Source organism: Trachypithecus francoisi, unplaced genomic scaffold, assembly GCF_009764315.1.
Source record: "Trachypithecus francoisi isolate TF-2019V2 unplaced genomic scaffold, Tfra_2.0 Lachesis_group10, whole genome shotgun sequence".
NCBI classification, from domain to species: domain Eukaryota; kingdom Metazoa; phylum Chordata; class Mammalia; order Primates; family Cercopithecidae; genus Trachypithecus; species Trachypithecus francoisi.
The window spans coordinates 127,087,863-127,105,041 of NW_022681455.1; the positions used below are offsets into that span (position 1 = coordinate 127,087,863).

General features: G+C 51.5%; 1 protein-coding gene across 1 annotated transcript; it reads right to left on the reverse strand.

The window, feature by feature from the left end:
* Window positions 1–304: 304 nt before the first annotated feature.
* Window positions 305–16,496, reverse strand: LOC117088160. The gene is given in 8 exon segments (XM_033219226.1): window positions 305–944; window positions 1,932–2,022; window positions 4,181–4,312; window positions 4,315–4,411; window positions 4,497–4,646; window positions 5,249–5,313; window positions 5,425–5,485; window positions 16,385–16,496. Coding segments are annotated over 7 exon segments (723 nt in total). The 5' UTR covers window positions 5,446–5,485; window positions 16,385–16,496; the 3' UTR covers window positions 305–777.
* Between the last annotated feature and the right edge of the window lie 683 nt (window positions 16,497–17,179).

Sequence of the window (17,179 nt, forward strand, 5' to 3'; positions counted from 1 at the left end):
TTTCTGCGCTCCTACTGTATGCCGGGCTCTCAGTGAAGTGCTGAGGAGTCGAAGATGACTTAGGTTCAAGGCTTTGCCCTTTTACCTATGCAAGTTACAGATAAAATCAGATTGCCTCCAAATAATTTGATAAGGTCATCATTATTATTTTAAACAAAAATAGTAGTAACAGCTAATATGCTGAGCATTTGTACATGACAGTCACTTCTCTAAGCAATTTTCCTGGACTACTGTATTTCCTTACAGGGACTCATGTGGGAGGTACTATTCTTATCCCTGTTTTACAGATAAGCAGGAAATTGTTGCTCTGCTTGGTTACCTAGATTGTTCCTGGTCAAATGGCTAGAAAGTAACAGAATCAACATTTGAAACCAAGAATAGGAGTAAAAAGGGCTTGCAACATGAAACATAATCGGGTGCAGTTCCTTTGGGATACGAACTGTCTACTGAAGCTGAATACAAGCACAGCCTCCCACCTGGAGATTCCACATTTAGGCACAATTGCAAGAAAAATGTGTACATGTCCACGAAAGGACCATCACATGAGCATTCAGGCAGCACTGTTTGTAACAGCCAATGACCAGACACTCCTTACATGCTTTTCAACAGTAGGATGGATCAATGAATTATGGGATAGGTATACAGAGGAATATTATGGAAAAATGAGAACACACAAATCTTGCCACACACAACAGCAAGGGTGCGCCTCCCTAATATAACACTTAGCAAAGGAATCCAGGCACCGAAGGGTATATCCTGTGTGATGTTTTAAAATGCTCACAACCAGGTGCACAGGTCTCCGTCTGCAGGGGGGTCAAGCTGGGCTGGAGCCACTTTCCCCTGCTTGGTCCCAGGTTGGAGATGGCGGAAAGAGGAGGGTGAGCAGGATCTGAAAGTTGGAAGTGGAGCAGCTGCCACGACCCCCGGAAGTCTTTGTGACTGTCCTGGGGAGAGACAGGCAAGGAGGTGCTGATTGGTGACAACTTGTTCTTTTCTCTCTGTCTCCTTCCCAACTGCGAACCTCACTGGCCGCCAGTGACCCTGGGACCACCAGTCACAGAAGCAGCTGTGCCCCGCAGATCCCTCCACTGCCTCCCGTCCCCATTCCCCACGTACCAGCCAGCTTTCTGGATTTCCCTGCAAGCCGCACTCACTGATGTTTCTGGAAGCCTCCCTGGGGAGGAACTTGCTTCTGAACCCCGCCCCCCCCAGTTCCTCCCACAATTGCAGAGGGTCTAAGTCCCTGTAATAAATCTGTTATTCCACACTATGCATAGTAGTTCTGCCTCCCTGGTTGGCTGGGGCCTGATAATCGTTATCAGGAGGCGGGAGTGGCAGCCAGGAGGGGCATGGGAGCTTCTGGGCTGTGGGGCTGGCTCCAGGGCAGGGATGATTTCACAAAAATTCACTAAGCTGCATGCCTGTGATTTGCATACTTGTCTGCATTTTTGTTGTATTTCAACAGGCAATCTTTAAAGGGTGTTTTAAAGGGTGTTTTGCTATCACAGTCACTTTTATCATTCTGCATATTAAGTTCCCAAAGCAGAGGCAGAAGGCACAGAAAACGGTTTCACTTGGTGGGTCTGCCAGACTCCTGTGCTGGGATGAGCAGGGCAGGGAACGCCTTATCTTCTGTGAGTTCCCAGGGCCCGGCTGCCCCCAACCCAGGGTGGGGCTCAGTGAAGGCCACTGTGAGGAGGCTGGGTGCACACAGCGGGGAACTGGTACAGAGGGGGCCTGGGAGGAGGGGAGGACAGGGATGGGGAAGGGACAGTTCCCATTTCTTCAGGAGGAGAGCTTGAGTGGCTTGTCCTTTACATTTTAAGAGTCTCTTATCTCAGAGGACATTGCCCAGAGCAAGGGACGGCACTCAGGAACTCATAAACCGCTTTCCCACCAGCTCTTCCAAGGACCCTGAGAAAGACCCTCACTTTGGGATTGATGGGCAGAGACCAGGGGGATTCTCCGGACTCTGGCTCTCCTGGGTCTGGGTGAAATTTCAGCCTCTGGGGTCTTAGCTTCCTGCTAAGAAATGGCTTTTGTTTCTTCAACAGTTACGGAAAGAGGATTGCTGTGGGTCAAGGGCTGTGCTTTCTCGGCCAAGATGGACAAACCCGTACACCCCAAGGATCCCTGTCTAGGAGGGAATACAAAATAAGTTTCTCTGCGAATTACATATATAATTTTTTATAAAATTAACATACATATATTATGTCTTATATATAATTAATATGTAATACACATCTATACACATATTTGCATACTTTGTATATTTATTTCTTACCACCTTCTCCTCTACTTTCTGTCCAGGCCCTGGTGCCACCCGGTCACCTGGGTCATCACAGTAGCCCAGAACGCACCACCCTGCGGGCGACCGGTCAGTTCTAACACAGCAGCCAATGTGATTCTGTAACACCTGAGTTGGGTCCCATCGCAGCCCTGCTCCGAACCCTCCAACAGCTTCCAACTCAGCCGGGTGCAATCTGAGGCCCATAACAGGGCCCAGGGCCTCCCTGAGCCAACCCCACCTGCCCCTCCCCCTCGCTCCCTCCACTCCGGCCTCCTGCCTGCCCCTGGATGCCCCCTGCACATCTGGCCACCGCACCATCTCTGCACTGGCTCTTGTCTCTCCACCAGTGCAGAGATCTGGGGATCCAGTGGTGGCCACCCCTCCCTCCCTTCAGGCCGTACATAAACAGCATCACGCAGCACCCGCAGTCTCCAGCCTGTTTCCCTGCCTTAGTTTTCTTCGTAGGACTTGACGCCTGCAGGCCCATGGCCTCGTGGATTGTGGGTCCTCCGGCACTGAAATGGAAGCTTCCTGAGGACAGCGTCTTTGCTGGCCTCTCCTGCATAGAGACCAGGGCCTGGAATGCACTGTAGCTGCTAAAGAAATATTTGCTGCCTGAATGAATTAATGAATGAATGATTCATCCTTGCCCCGCCCCTTGCTCCCTCCACCCGCCATCCCCAGCCTCTGGGCCAGTGGCTGTCATTTCCGATGAACGTGAATAGATGGTCTCCTGGGAGGTGCCTTTTCCTGCCAGACTTCCAAGGGCCCGTGTTCCGGAGACAAAAGGGCCTCTGGTCCACTCGCTGTCCCTCCCAGCACACAGGCTCACGAAGGGCGAACACCCCGGAATCTGGTGGTTGTTAAAGCCTTTATCACCCTTTCCTCATAAACCTCTACTCTGAAACCAGCCAACCCCCTCATCTTTGCAAAGCTTTTCAGGGAAGGGTAGACGGCAGTGAGCTGTCTGCAAACTTTGAGTAGGATCTGAGCTCAGGGTGCCTCCTTCTCCGTCCCCTTCTGCTCTGCCTTCTCCCTTCCCCTCCCCCTGCCTGTCTCCCAGCCCTTTTCATCTTCTGTCGGCTTCCTCCTTTGGGGACAGCAGAACCTATTCCAGGCTCTGTTGGGCTGGAAGCCCTCAACCTCGGTGGGGAGCCTGGGGCCCCAGGCCACAGGGAACAGCAACAGGGGAGTCAGCCTCCTCATCCCCACGCAGATGGGGCCCAGTCTCCTCATCCCCACGTAGATGGGGCCCCGTCTCCTCATCCCCACGTAGATGGGGCTCAGCCTCCTCATCCCCACGCAGAGAGGGCTCAGCCTCCTCATCCCCACGCAGACGGGGCTCAGTCTCCTCATCCCCACGCAGATGGGGCCCAGCCTCCTCATCCCCACGCAGATGGGGCCCAGCCTCCTCATCCCCACGCAGATGGGGCCCAGCCTCCTCATCCCCACGCAGATGGGGCTCAGCCTCCTCATCCCCACGCAGAGAGGGCTCAGCCTCCTCATCCCCACGCAGATGGGGCTCAGCCTCCTCATTCCCACGCAGACGGGGCTCAGTCTCCTCATCCCCACGCAGATGGGGCTCAGCCTCCTCATTCCCACGCAGAGAGGGCTCAGCCTCCTCATCCCCACGCAGATGGGGCTCAGCCTCCTCATCCCCAGGCAGAGGCGGTTCAACCCCTTCATCCCTACGCAGAGGGGGTTCAGCCTGGGCTGCAGGAAGCAAGCCCCTGACCCGCTGCAAGCTGAGCCCAGACACTGAAGGTTGTGTGGGCCTGAAGGCCGGGCTGGGAGCTTCACGGGGAGACGCCCGGGGGCTCATTTCCTGAGCCAGGAGGTGCAGGGGCGGGGAGTGGGGCGCAGCGCTGCGGGGCAGAGGCTGAGCCGCACCTGAGAAGGGAGGAAGCTTCCGCTCTTCAGGCCTCCCCGCTCCGCCCGGGCCTCTGCTGCTCCCACTTCCGCCACCCTGCAGGGCCAGGCCGCCATCTTGAGTTTCCCTCCAGCCTGGCCTAAGGACGACTCTGTTCTTCAGTGCCTACTCCACCGATTCCTTGCATATTAAGTTTCCAGAAGGTTCTGATGTCTTGGTGCTTCAGTGTAAACGAGTGTGTTTGGGGATAGCTGTGGGAAGTCAGGACTGAGAAAGGAGAAACAGCTCCCCCCACACGTTTGTCCCAGGGAACAATAGCCCTCCCTTCCAGCCCACCTGGCCTGTGGGGATCTGCTCATTCTTTCGCAGATATCCAGGACTGGGCTGGGGAGCCTGGCGGTGGTAGGAGGCCGCTCTCCAGCTGGCTGGCTGCCGTGTGGAACTCCTTTCTCCTCGGATTCTGATCTAGGGACGGCCCATAAGCTCCTGGCGAGGACGAATTGAGTTCAGTGATGTCAAGCGTGGCATAGTACCGGTCCACAGTGAGCCCCATAATTGTTAGTTATTGTCACTTTGACGATGCCACCCACCTGGACACCGCTCACCAGGACACCACTCACCTAGGTGATGCCACTCACCTGGGCACCATTCGCCTGGCTGTTACTCACCTGGACACCACTTACCTGGATGCCACTCACCTGAACACTCACCTGGATGTTACTTGGGCACAACTCAACTGGGTGCCACTCACCTAGGTGTTATGCACCTGGACAATGCTAGTCACGTGGATGCCACTCACCTGGGTGTCACTGACCTGAATGCTACTCACCTGAGTGCCACTTACCTGGATGATGCCACTCACCCAGGTGTCACCTGGATGATGCCACTCACCTGAATGCCACTTACCCGGAAGCTGCTCACCTGGATAATGCCACTCATACAGATGCCACTCACACAGATGCCACTTACACAGATGCCACTCACCTGAATATCACTCATCTAGGTGTCACTCACCTGGATGCAACTCATCTGGTGCCACTCACTGGGATGCCGCTCACCTGGGTGCTACCCACCTGAACACCACTCACCTGGGTGTGTGAGAACAGTGGAAGTTCCTGGAACGCAGTTGGCGTTCATCCTTCCCAATGCTGCTCTGAATGATGAAGCCATGATGTTTGCTCTCCCATTCCCTGCCTCCTCTGAGCCCCCGTCCTCCCCGACCCCCATCTCCTTTCCCCTTACCTCCTACACAGCCAGCACTTACATGGTTATTTCTTCGTGTCATCTGCCACCTCTGGGCAGCCAGGCTGCCCCAGACTCAAGCCCTGCAAAGAGAGGGTAGAACCTGAACCACCTCACCTGGCACAGCCCACCCGCCCCAGCATGGGCATCGGCTTCAGACACCAGCCCCCATGGGACCCACAGCTCCCTCTGCCCCTCTGGCATTCAGGCCCCAAGAGGTGGCAGCACTCCTACTTATACAGCAGGTACCCTTTCCCACAGCCCATGGACAGTGCTTGGAACCGCTCAGCAGGCAGGCTACCGGCTACCCCGAGGCTTCCAAGCCTCCAGACATTCTTCCTGAGCTTGCCTAGGTGGGTTTTGGGTGGGAGTTCTTTCATTCATTCATTTAATGATGACGAATGTTCTCTACTATAATGAGGAGAGTGAAAACACAGAGCTGAGGATGAACAGACAAAAACAGAAAAACCCAAACTAGTTGCTCTGGAGAGTGGCACTGGGCACGGGGAGGAGTAAATCAGGAAGCTGGTGTTTTCATTTTCTTCCCAACTTTTAGGTTCAGAGGGTGCGTGTTCAGATTTGTTATGTGGGTAAAATGTGTGTCGCAGGGGGCTGGTGTGCAATTATTCCATCACCCATGTAATCAGCATAGTACCTGCCAGGCAGTGTGTCCGTCCTCACCCTCCTCCTACCCTCCACCCTTTGGTAGGCTCAGTGTCTGTTGTTCCCCTCTATGGATCCGTATGTTCTCATTATTTAGCTCCCACTTATAAGTGAGAACATGCTGTATTTACTTTTCTGTTCCCGTGTTAATTTGCTTAGGCTAATGGCCTCCAGCTGCATCCATGTTGCAGCAAAGGACATGATCTCATTCTCTTTATGGCGGCGTAGTATTCCACAATGTGTGTACAGCACATTTTCTTTAGTCTACCGTCCATAGGCATTTGGGTTGATTCCACATCTTTGTTATTGCGAACAGTGCCACGATGAACATACACATGCATGTGTGTCTGTTCCTTTCTGTCTATACCCAGTGATGGAATTGCTGGGACACATGGGGGTTCTAAGTTCTCTGAGAAATCTCCAAACTGCTTTCCACAGCGGCTGCATGAATTTACATTTCCATCGACAGTGTGTTTTCCAGGAAAGGCTGTTGAGGATTATTTGATCTTTCTTAACCACATGCATTTATTAGATCAGGAAAAAGAATAATACAAATGGAATGACGCCAAGTAATTGAATGTTTTGTGGGAGACACTTTTTCTCCCTTTCCCTCACATCTGTTCAAGCCTGTGCTCAGGCCAAGTTCCCTGATCCGACATCACTGCGCAGAGGAGATCCCCACTGAATCTCCTCCAATGACACTGGGAACCCCAGAGCAGATCTCAGGTCCTCCCTGTGGACTCTGAGCCATACTGGCCCGGCCCCGCCTCCCTCTCCAGCCTCTGCTGCAGCCACACTCCACTTGAAGGCCTGCCACACGGTCTTCGCACATGCTGCTCCCTCCCAGGTGCTCTTTTCCCAGCTCTCGCTGTGGTCAGCTCCTCACCTTCAGGTCTCAGGTTAAACTTCATCAGACCCTCCAATTCTAATGATCTGTTTGTGTGGTTGTTTGACCAGTTCCCAGTAGACTCTAAGCTTCCGGAGGGCAGGGCCATATCTGCTCACCCACGGGTGGATACCTGCCCCCAGCACTGCCCTGGCTCATGTGTAGTCTCTGCATTTTTTTGGACATAACAAACAATGTAGTAGTGATCTAGCCCCCAGGACAAGACGTTTAGAAGTCTGTCTCCCATGCAGCACTGGTGCCTTCCCATTAGCCGAGATGTCAGCACAATCACTGTCCTGTTTCTTAGGCCTCACCAGGGAGGCCTCTGCGCAGTGATGTCGGATCAGGGAACTTGGCCTGAGCACAGGCTTGAACAGATGTGAGGGAAAGGGAGAAAAAGTGTCTCCCACAAAACATCTCCCTGATGTCTTGACACGGGGCTTTAATTCCACCATAAAAATCAATCCTTGGGACTCTGGAAAGGCACCTGTGGAAGACAAATGAGATTGAAGGAGATAATGCCTGTGGCAGTGAAATACAGGGCAGGATAAAAAAGCAAGGGCTGGAATGTTCTTGCAGTGGAGCGGTGGTTTCGCCCCACCCATCTGGTAGGATGGCAGACGTGGCTTCTGTGGGGGTCTCCTCCTACCTGACCCCGGGCTGGGTTCTCCCATGCGGGAGGGCGGCGCACCCCTTGTCCTCACCACCAGGGGGCGCAGGGGAACCCCCCCATCTCAGCACCTGCAGAGTATACAGATGGGGGGCACAAGCCCAGTTCCCACTTGGGTTTCATCCTCAACACCTGAAAAACTTAAGGAAACATTTAAACAAGAAAAAGAAAAAACAAAAACCACACAACTGCAGATTCTTTAATCCCAGTCCCAGAGAATCTGATATGGAGTGGACCCTGGGAATTTAGTGGTTTTGTTGGTTTTTTAAACAAGTGCCTTGATTGAAACTGATGTAGCCAGGTTCATGAACCATGAGTTCACTACAAACCAACTTTTCTCTAAAACCGCACAAAGGAAATTAGCCACAGTCATCCCTGATCATGAGGGGAAAGAGAACAAAGGAAAAAGGAACCTGGATGAGTCATTCTTTTCTCTGATTTTCCACCGGCCGTGCCCCCAAGTTCCCCAGCCACTGTGGACACACAGGGAGGGCAGGCGCCGGGACGGAGTCAGGGCTTAGTTGTCCTGCTGTGATGAGAACGGACAATGTGAGGTTAACAAAGGTGAAGAGGCTGGAGGGAAAGTCCTTAGCGCTGTCTGTGGATGCCCAAGACCCACATTTTCAGTTTTTCACTTTTTCTGTGTTGACTTCTTAACTCAGGTGCAGACAGCCAACAAATCTCAGCCCTTGGCTGCTGGTGTGCCATTTTCATCGCTGGTCCTAGGGAGACCCTTTCTCGTTTTATTTCTTCAGTCCCCTTCCTGAGGGTTTCCTACTCTCATTCCTTCTCACTATGTGGGCGACGGTTCCAACAGGTCTAAAGCATGTTCTTAGTGTGGAAATAATTTGCACAAACGGTCTTGTGTTAAATATTTCATTCTATTTTTCTCCCCTCTGCACCCTACCCCTGAGCAAATTAGTAAGACCCACCCACTCTATTGGGTCCATATGCACTGTCCCTAGCTGGCACCCCTCACTCCATGGGGGCACCCCCATGCTGTACTGTCCGCTGTCCCAGTGGTGGGCTCCTCAGCTCTCACCACCATAAACGACACCATGAGGGACATGGTGGCACATGTCCCTTACGGATGTGTGAGAACTCTGCTAGCTGCTCACCCAGCATGGGATGGGACTGGGCTGTAGGGTGTGTGAACCCTCATCTGATTAACTACAACTAGTCAGACTTTTATGCCCTAATTGTAAGAGAAAAATTAATTTAGTAAATGCAAGTATCCCATGACACAATGCTGTTGGGCCCCAAAGGGCAGCACAGAGGCTTCGAAACTGGACATAATCGCTTCTGACTATTCCTTTCTGTGCATGTGGGAAATAGCACCGTTCTTGTCTTTCACACTTTGGTTTCTGCTAAAATGTCTAAAATCAAGGTGAGGAAACCCTCTCTGTGAGCCAATGTGGAAGAGGATTTGGAGATTCCCAGGGGGTAAGCTGGAACCACGGCATCAGCCTCATCTGGGAGCTTGCTAGAAATCCACAACCCAGACCCCAATCCATCAGAAACTGCAGAGGTGGGGCCCGGAAGTCCATGTTTCAACAGTTATCCTGGGGACTCTCAGACATGTTGAAGTTTGGCAATAACTAAGGGCAAACCGAGTGGATATCTAGGTAGGAGATATACATCAGGGGCGTCCTTTTCGGCTTCCCTGGCTGAGCCACATTGAAAAGAGAAGAATTGTCTTGGGCCATACATAAAATACACTAACACCCACCGTAGCTGATGAGCTAAAAAAAAGCAAATGAGGAAAAAAATCACAATGTTTTAAGAAAGTTTAGGAATTTCTGTTGGGCCACATTCAAAGCTCTCCTTCCACATGTGGCCCCAGAGCCTTGGGTTGGACAAGCTTGATATAGGTCGATCAATAGATACAGATTGACTGACTGAATGAAGCTGGTTTTGGCAAATCATAGAACACAGCAGCACAAGTTTGAAATTCTCCTCAGAGAGCATTTGGTGGTCTGACCCCCAGAATCTTCCTGGAAAAGAAGGCAGGAGTACTTAGCAGATGGGACTGACCTACCAACCACCTGCTTCAAACAGAAGATCTCAACTGTTCTCTGTTTTACACACGACACATCTTGGGAAGGTTTCCTTAGAAAATAAGGTCCCAGGATGAGATGAGCTGAAAACTCCTAGCCCATTCCGGTCTCTCCTCGTTTTACAGACAAGGAAACTGAAACCCAGAGAGACGAACTGCTTCCCTAAAGGTCACACAGCTATTCCTGGCAGAGGCAGGCTGACCGAGTTCATCTGCATCCAGGGCTTCCTGTGTGCACTGCACCAGCCCTACGTGAGTATAAGAAGGCTCAGGATGGTCTCTCGGAGCCTTTGAGGCAATCCCATGCCAGGCAGCCCGATTTGAGCCCCCCAAGGACCCGGAGCGAGCTTGCTGGGGCCTGCTCAGCCCTCCCTGCTTTGCAGCCCACCCCCACTCAGAAACACGGAAAGCCAAACTGGCACACAGCTGGCAGCTTCAGGTTCCCGGCCAAGTTCATTTTGACATTACAAGACAAAAAGCACAAGCGTGTTCCGATGGGACTGGCCGTTACTGTGGTGCCATTCAACAGGGTTTACGATTTTCCTGGAGCCTCTCAGCCGGGTGATGCCAGAGAGTAAGCCAGAAAAAGAAAATTCCTAGGTGACGTAAATGCAGTCAGGACGCTTGCGAGGGGCATGCACTTTTCCTGCCCCGGGAAGGGGTGGGGAGCGGGGAAAGGAGCCATTTTAGATCCAAATAGAGAAAGAGAAAACAAAACAAAACAACAACAACAACAACAACAAAAACCGTGCGGTGTATTCATTTCATTGCATAAGATCCTTGTGCACTCACTGGCTTTGTTTCCCAACCAAATGCCTTTGACTTAATAAATGCTCTGGGCAATTAGCAGACAGGCCCCCCCCCTCCCCATGAAATCATCAGAGCTGAGATCACTCGAGAGGGTATCAGACAGTCAGGACATTAATTGCATTATTTTATTTCCAGATAAAAGTTATTTTGGTGGAGCCAGGCTTGCCAGAGAAGAAACTGATAAGATCAGATGCCGTCTCTCCCTGCCAGATATCCTATTAGGGGTCTCAGCAGACGGGGGATTGGGTGACAGTCCAGATCTGCATGGACAGCAGGGGTATTTTTCAGGTCAGAGGAAAAGCCCGGGGTGCCTGAGGAGTCCCCTTAAGCCGTGGAGAAGCAAAGTGGGCTATGCAGGCCCTCTGGGGGCTTTAGATAAACCTAGTATGCTTCTGATGGCCCAAGCCACAGCAGTGGCTTTCACAGGAAAAAAAAAACAAAAATCCTGTTCTCTTTCTTTTTCAAGAGAGGGACTCTTGGTTCCTTAGTAAACATAGATGCTATACTCAGTGCACAGCCTAAGGTCTTTCTCTCTCGGCAGTGACCCAAAACACTCTCCCAGGCAAAAGGGAAAAGAAGACAGAGAGGTTGGGGATTGTGTCAGGTAGTGAGCTGTTTCCTGGAGAAGCCTGTGTCTGGTTCCAGGGGAAGTGAGTTGCTAAGAGAAGGCATCTGTAGGAATTTTGCCCATCAGCCGTGACACCGGCACTGCTGTTGGAGGGATGAACAGCTCATGCACAAAGTCCTGTCTCCTCTCTCCCCTTCCCCATGTCTGTGCAATACCATCAGAATTGGCAGACCCTTATTAAAAACAGTTGGCCACTGAGAGGCTCTGCCCCGTGTGAGACAGAAGCCCAGATGGTAGGTGGTCTTCCTTTCAGGGCGGGATGTTCCGGATGGTAACGGCCTCCAGGGCAGGAGGACCATGCTGCCTCTTTCTTGGTGTCTGTAGGTGGTCCCTGCCTCTTTCCCTTGGCAGGTGTGTGGGAAGGATCGAGTGTGAAGGGATGCTCACAAGCACGAAGAAGATGACCTGGCTCTTGTGAAATGACGGAGGTGGCCTGGGAGGTGTCCCAGACCCTAGATTTAATGCATAACACACGGTTCAGTCAGTTCCAATGTTGAGACTGTAGAGAACGTACCAGAAGTCTCACAAATACTCAAGGAGTCATGATTACTAGGACAGGCTGAGTTGGGTCTACCTAGTACTTTGTCATGTTAAAAACCTGGCCAATCAATGTTACAATATAAATGGGATCACGTTGACTACCTTTCTACTTCAAACAACTCCAGAGGCATTCTGCTGTGGATAATAGAAGCTGATTCCCTTTGTCTCCTCCTCCTCCTCGTCTTCAACCTCCCTCATAAATTATCCCCCAGCACTGACAGGGTACCATCATAATGATGGTTATATTTAAATATGTGAGTGCCTACTCTTTGCTAATCAAACTAAATTATTAGTTGCATCATTTCATCTCAACTTCATACAGTTATTACATTTTTTCTTTTCCTTTTATTGTGGCAAAGTATACTTAATGTAAACCTTGCCGTTTTAACTTTTTTAAAGTGAACATTTCAGTGGCATTGCGTCCACTCACATTAGTGGATCACCGTCGCCTCTGTCCAATTTCAAAACTATTTCCATCCTGCAGAACTGATACTCAGTACTCGTTAAATGACTCCCTCCAGCAGCCACACTGGGAGCTGACCCTCTCTACCCATGCTTCAGGCACTTAGGCGCTCATCCAGGGATCATCCTGTACCTCAGACTCGCCAAGAACTGTCCAGCCCCAGGGCCTTTGCAAGTGCTGGTTGCATTGCCTGGGATGCCCGCTCCCAGCTCACCACGTCACCACGTGGCTGGCTCTTTCTCTTTCATTGGTCTCAGCCCAGTGACCTCTTTCTCATCAGAGAGGCCGCCCCTGCCTGCCTTGGCTGGCCGTCCCCTCCCCCACAATGACTCTATGACATCATCGTGTTCCTTCTCCTCAGAGCCCTCAGACCCTCTGAAATCCTCTGGTCTGTGTTTTGTTTCCTCTGTCTCTATCTCTCTCCCCACTAGAAGGCAGGCCCCAGGAGGGCAAGGACCCGGCCTGTCTAGCTCCCAGCCACAGCCCCAGGGCCGAGCCTGCAGTAGATGCTCAACAAGGCTTCTCGCCTCCCACCGGCCTCTCCTCCCTCCAGGGGAGACAGGACTTGGGGTGTTGTTGGGGTCTAAATGACTCAAAGGAAAGAGACACTGAAGTGGGTGAGCTGGCCTCGCACTGCACTTCCTGCTAGAGTTCAAAGTCAGTCCTGCCCCTGGAACTGTCATGGGCAGTTTAGATTGTTCCAGAATCCCCCTGCAGGCTGTTCAAAAGGCTCCCAGCTGCTGTCAGGAAATAGCTCAGGAAGGTCCCTGTTAAACACCACCCCCATCCCTGTAACCCTGGGCAGACCCCCACCACCGCTATTTTCTATCTCTGAGAATTTGCTGACATTAGGCAAGTCATGTCCGTAGATTTATACAATGTTTGTCCTTTTATGAGTGGTTTGTTTCACTCGACACCATATCCTCAAGGCTCACTCATATCATAGCAGGTGTCAGAATTTCCTTCCTTTTTAAGGCTGAATAATATTCCACTGTATGGGTGGACCATGTTTTGCTTATCCATTCTCCTGTCAATGAACATTTTCATTGCGCTCAGCATTTGGCGGGTAGGAATAGTGCTCTGTGGATATTTGTGCACACGTGTTTGCATGGATTTGTTTTTTGTTTTCTTGGCTGTTCATTGGGTGTCATGTCCAAGAAGTCACTGCCAAGTCCAACATCGTGAAGCTTTCCCCCGCTGTTTTCTTCTAAGAGTTTTATAGTTTAATTTTTACATTTAATTCTTATGGCAATGCCTTTGGTCCATTTTGAGTTAATTTTTTGTATCTGGGGTAAGATAAGGGCTCAACTTCATTCTTCTGAGTGTGGTATTCAGTTTTCCAAATAACCATTTGTTGAAGAGACTACCCTTTCCCCATTGAAGGGTCTTGGCTCAAGATGCTTGAATGTCAAAGAAGTCAAAGGGCTTCTTTCTGGGCTCAGTGTTCTGTCCCATTGTTCTGTCTGTCTGTATGTCAGGACCACAGTGTTTTGATTGTCATTGTTTTCTAGTAACTTTTGAAATCAGAAAGCATATGACTTCCAACTTCCTGGTTTGTAGTTTTCCATTTTACATTTTGTCCCCATTTTACGGATTAGACAATGGAAGCTCAGAGAAGGGAACTGACTTCCAAGGTCACAGAACAAGCAAGGGTTAGACGGGATTTGAACCCAGGCTTGTTTGACCCCAGTCCCTTTCAACAAACATTTGTGTCTCAGCTTGGATCACAGAGCAAGAAAGTTACAGCCCTTTCCAGCCCCCTTCCTGTCCTGCTGATAAATTCAGCTGGGGTGGCAGCCTCGACACCTCTCAAAGGCTCTGGTATGGTTTGGCTGTGTCCCCACCCAAATTTCACCTTGAATCGTAATAATCCCCACCTTTCAAGGGCAGGGCCAAGTGGAGATCATTGAATCGTGGGGGCAGTTTCCCCCATGCTGTTCTCGTGGTAGTCAGTAAGTCTCACATGATCTCATGGTTTTATAAATGGGAATTCCCTGACACAAGCTCTCCTGCCTGCTGCCACGTAAGACCTGCCTTTGCCTCTCCTTCGTCTTCTGCCATGAGTGTGAGGCCTCCCCAGCCATGTGGAACTGTGAATCCATTAAACCTCTTTCCTTTATAAATTCCCCGTTCTCGGGTCTGTCTTTATTAGCAGCGTGCGAACAGATGAGGCTCACTGGACCAACTGGTGGGGGAGGAGAAAGCAGCCCATGCTCCCTCTCTCAAGCAGGACCATTTTGTTTTCCTCAGTTTCCCTCTTCCACTTCTACTTGGGGACCCCCACAGCCATGGCCAGAGAGAGGGAGCTTGGGGTCTCAGTGCCCAGTACAAACTCTGTCCCTCACTGCCCTTGGGGCCCCCGCTTCATGGGGTCAGGGACCGGGGTCCACAAGGAACTGCTTGTCGCCATCTTCCCACTCCCCAGTCCAAAGCGGCTTGAGCATGTTCCCAGGCTCGTTTTCCCCGCTGAAGGAGGGGTGGCTGTGTGAGTTCTTCCATTTCATGACCCTCTCTGTTTCCTTATGTGTTCAGCAAAGGTTTGACTGAAGTCAGGGGTCTCATCATTCCTTTCCTAAGCTTTCTTCAAACACCTTGGGGTGTGGATGAGAACACATGTGCTCTGTAGAGCTTTCTTCAAACAGCATGGTGAGTGGATGAGAACACACGTGCTCTGTAGAAGGTGGGGCTGCAAAGCCCTGCCAACCGACCTTTCCTGCTTTCTGTCTCTGAGGTGCAACCCTGAAAGCACTTGCTGGAACCTTTGGGGCTCAGGGAGCGCAGCCTGGAAGCAGCGGGATGCTCCCCAGGGCTGCAGTCCCCCTCGGAAGCTGCTAACCACAGGTGTCTGTCTACACTGCAATTCAGATTACATAAAATAAAAATGCACCTCTCTGTCTTCTGAGCCACCCTTCAAGAACACAGCCACGCGTGGCTAATGCCTGCTGACTGGAACCCTGGATGGCCCAATCTAGAACTTTTCATCACCCCAGAGCATCCTGGGCAGTGCTTCTCCCGGGGAGCCCTGCAGGCAGTGACCTCCAGTTCTGAGCCTGATCCCACATGAGCAGGAAGAAGACAGCCCAGGGAGGCTGCCCACAGCCGCAAGCTCGTTTCTCATGGGAAATCACAAATGGGAGATGCCAAGAAATTAGAATAGAGGGTGCTCTGGAGCAGATGCTTCTGTTTATGGGTACCTGGTTCTAGACAGTCACGCATGAAAGAAAAATGGTGATATCTAAGAAACGGAGGAACCCATGGGCTCAACCAACGAGGTCGTAAGGAGCTCTAGGATGGGGGTGTCCCGGAGGTCTCACACGTTTACGTGGGTGGAGGGTTTCAGAGCATGACTGGTTGATAATAACTGATAGGCACTGTTGGCAGACAGTGGCCATGCCAGGCATAGAGCAGGGTGCTGCGTCCTCTCTAATTCTCACTGGGGCCAATGAGTTTAGAGAGTTTCACTCCCATTTTAGAGATCAGCCGAGACACAGAAAGGCCAAGCAGCTTCCTCAGTCAGAAAAGGGGCGGAGCCAAGGTCCACCCCCTCGCAGAGCCATGCACCAGTTCCGCAGAGCCCAGGATGGGGCGAGGCCAGCCCTGGGGGACAGAGAAAGCCCTAAAGAAAGAGGAGGGCGGAAAGAAGGGCCCGTGTTGGACAGAGAAGGAGCGATGATTGAGGCGTGAAGGTCAGGCTTGTGGAGGGCCCTGGCCTGTGGTCTGCAGTGGCATTGAGAGCACGCATTGGTCCTTCCATCACCGTGTATAGCTGGTGCCCTCGGAGATTCCATCTGCTCTTTCCTATGGGGTCTGTGAGGTTGGACTTAGGAAGCCCATTTCATGGAACTGAATGCTGAGTATAAGAGGGAAGGGTTTACCAGGGGTCAGCCTCTGTGTTCACTCTCCCCAAGCCACATCTGAGATTCACCCAGAGGGGGCCTAGGGACACACCCGGTTGTTGAGAGCAGCCAATCTCAGACTTCAGCTTGCAGGAGGGTTCCCTGGAGGGTCTGTGACAGGGCGGGGTGAGGCTGAGAATGTGTATGTCTAACACGCAAACTATTTTCATCCTGCAGAGCTGAAACTCACTACTCATTAACAACTCCCTCCTGCAGCCACGCTGGGAGCTGACACTCTCCACACATGCTTCATGCACTCAGGTGCTCATCCAGGGATCATCCTGTACCTCAAATACCCACAAGAACTGTCCAGCCCCAGGACCTTTGCACATGCTGGACCCACTGCCCGGGATGCCCTCTTCTGGCTCACCACGTGGCTGGCTCCTGCTCATTCATTGGTCTCAGCCCAGTGGCCCCCTTGTCAGAGAGGCTGTCCCTGCCTGCCCTGGCTGGCCCACCTCCTCCCCAACAATGACTCTGTGATATCACTGTGTTCCTTCTCCTTGGAGCCTTCAGGGATCTGGAATCCTCTGCTCTGTACCCAGGTGGCGCTGCTGCTGCTGGTCCAGATGCCACCTTTTGAGAACCACCGGTTTAAGGAACACGCCCCTTCCTGCTCATTCAGTTAAGGCCTATCCTGAAGAAGATATATTTACATTTGCTGTTTTTGTGTTGCTTTGTTTTGTGTTGCCGTAAAGATGTGAGATGCTGCTCCTGGGACTCCAGGATGATTTTTGACACCAGCATGTCTGCATTTTTGCAGAAGACCTGAGAATTCTGGGGTTCAAAGCTATGAGGTTTTGAGGTTTCTCTGAGGCAGTGGTGAGAGGAAGACCTCTCCCCTGAGCCCCCTCTCCTCAGCCAACCAGGAAGCTCAGAATTTCACTACATCCTGACTCCCATCTCAGCAGGCACCAAGAATGCTACAGTTCAGCACTTGTGGATCTTGCGGGAGTTCAGCTGATCCTGAATCTTGCTCCTTTTGACCTGGAGTATTTTGTAGGCTCTTTCTTATCAACAAGTTATGTATCCCAGGGAAACTCTCTCCTCTCGCCCTGGTCCATGCTGGAAATACCGTTGAGGGCTTTGCATCATTTCGCTGTTCCCAGTCTGTCTACCTTTAAAAGTTTCTCCAAGATTTTCCTTCCTAAACGATCATCAGAAG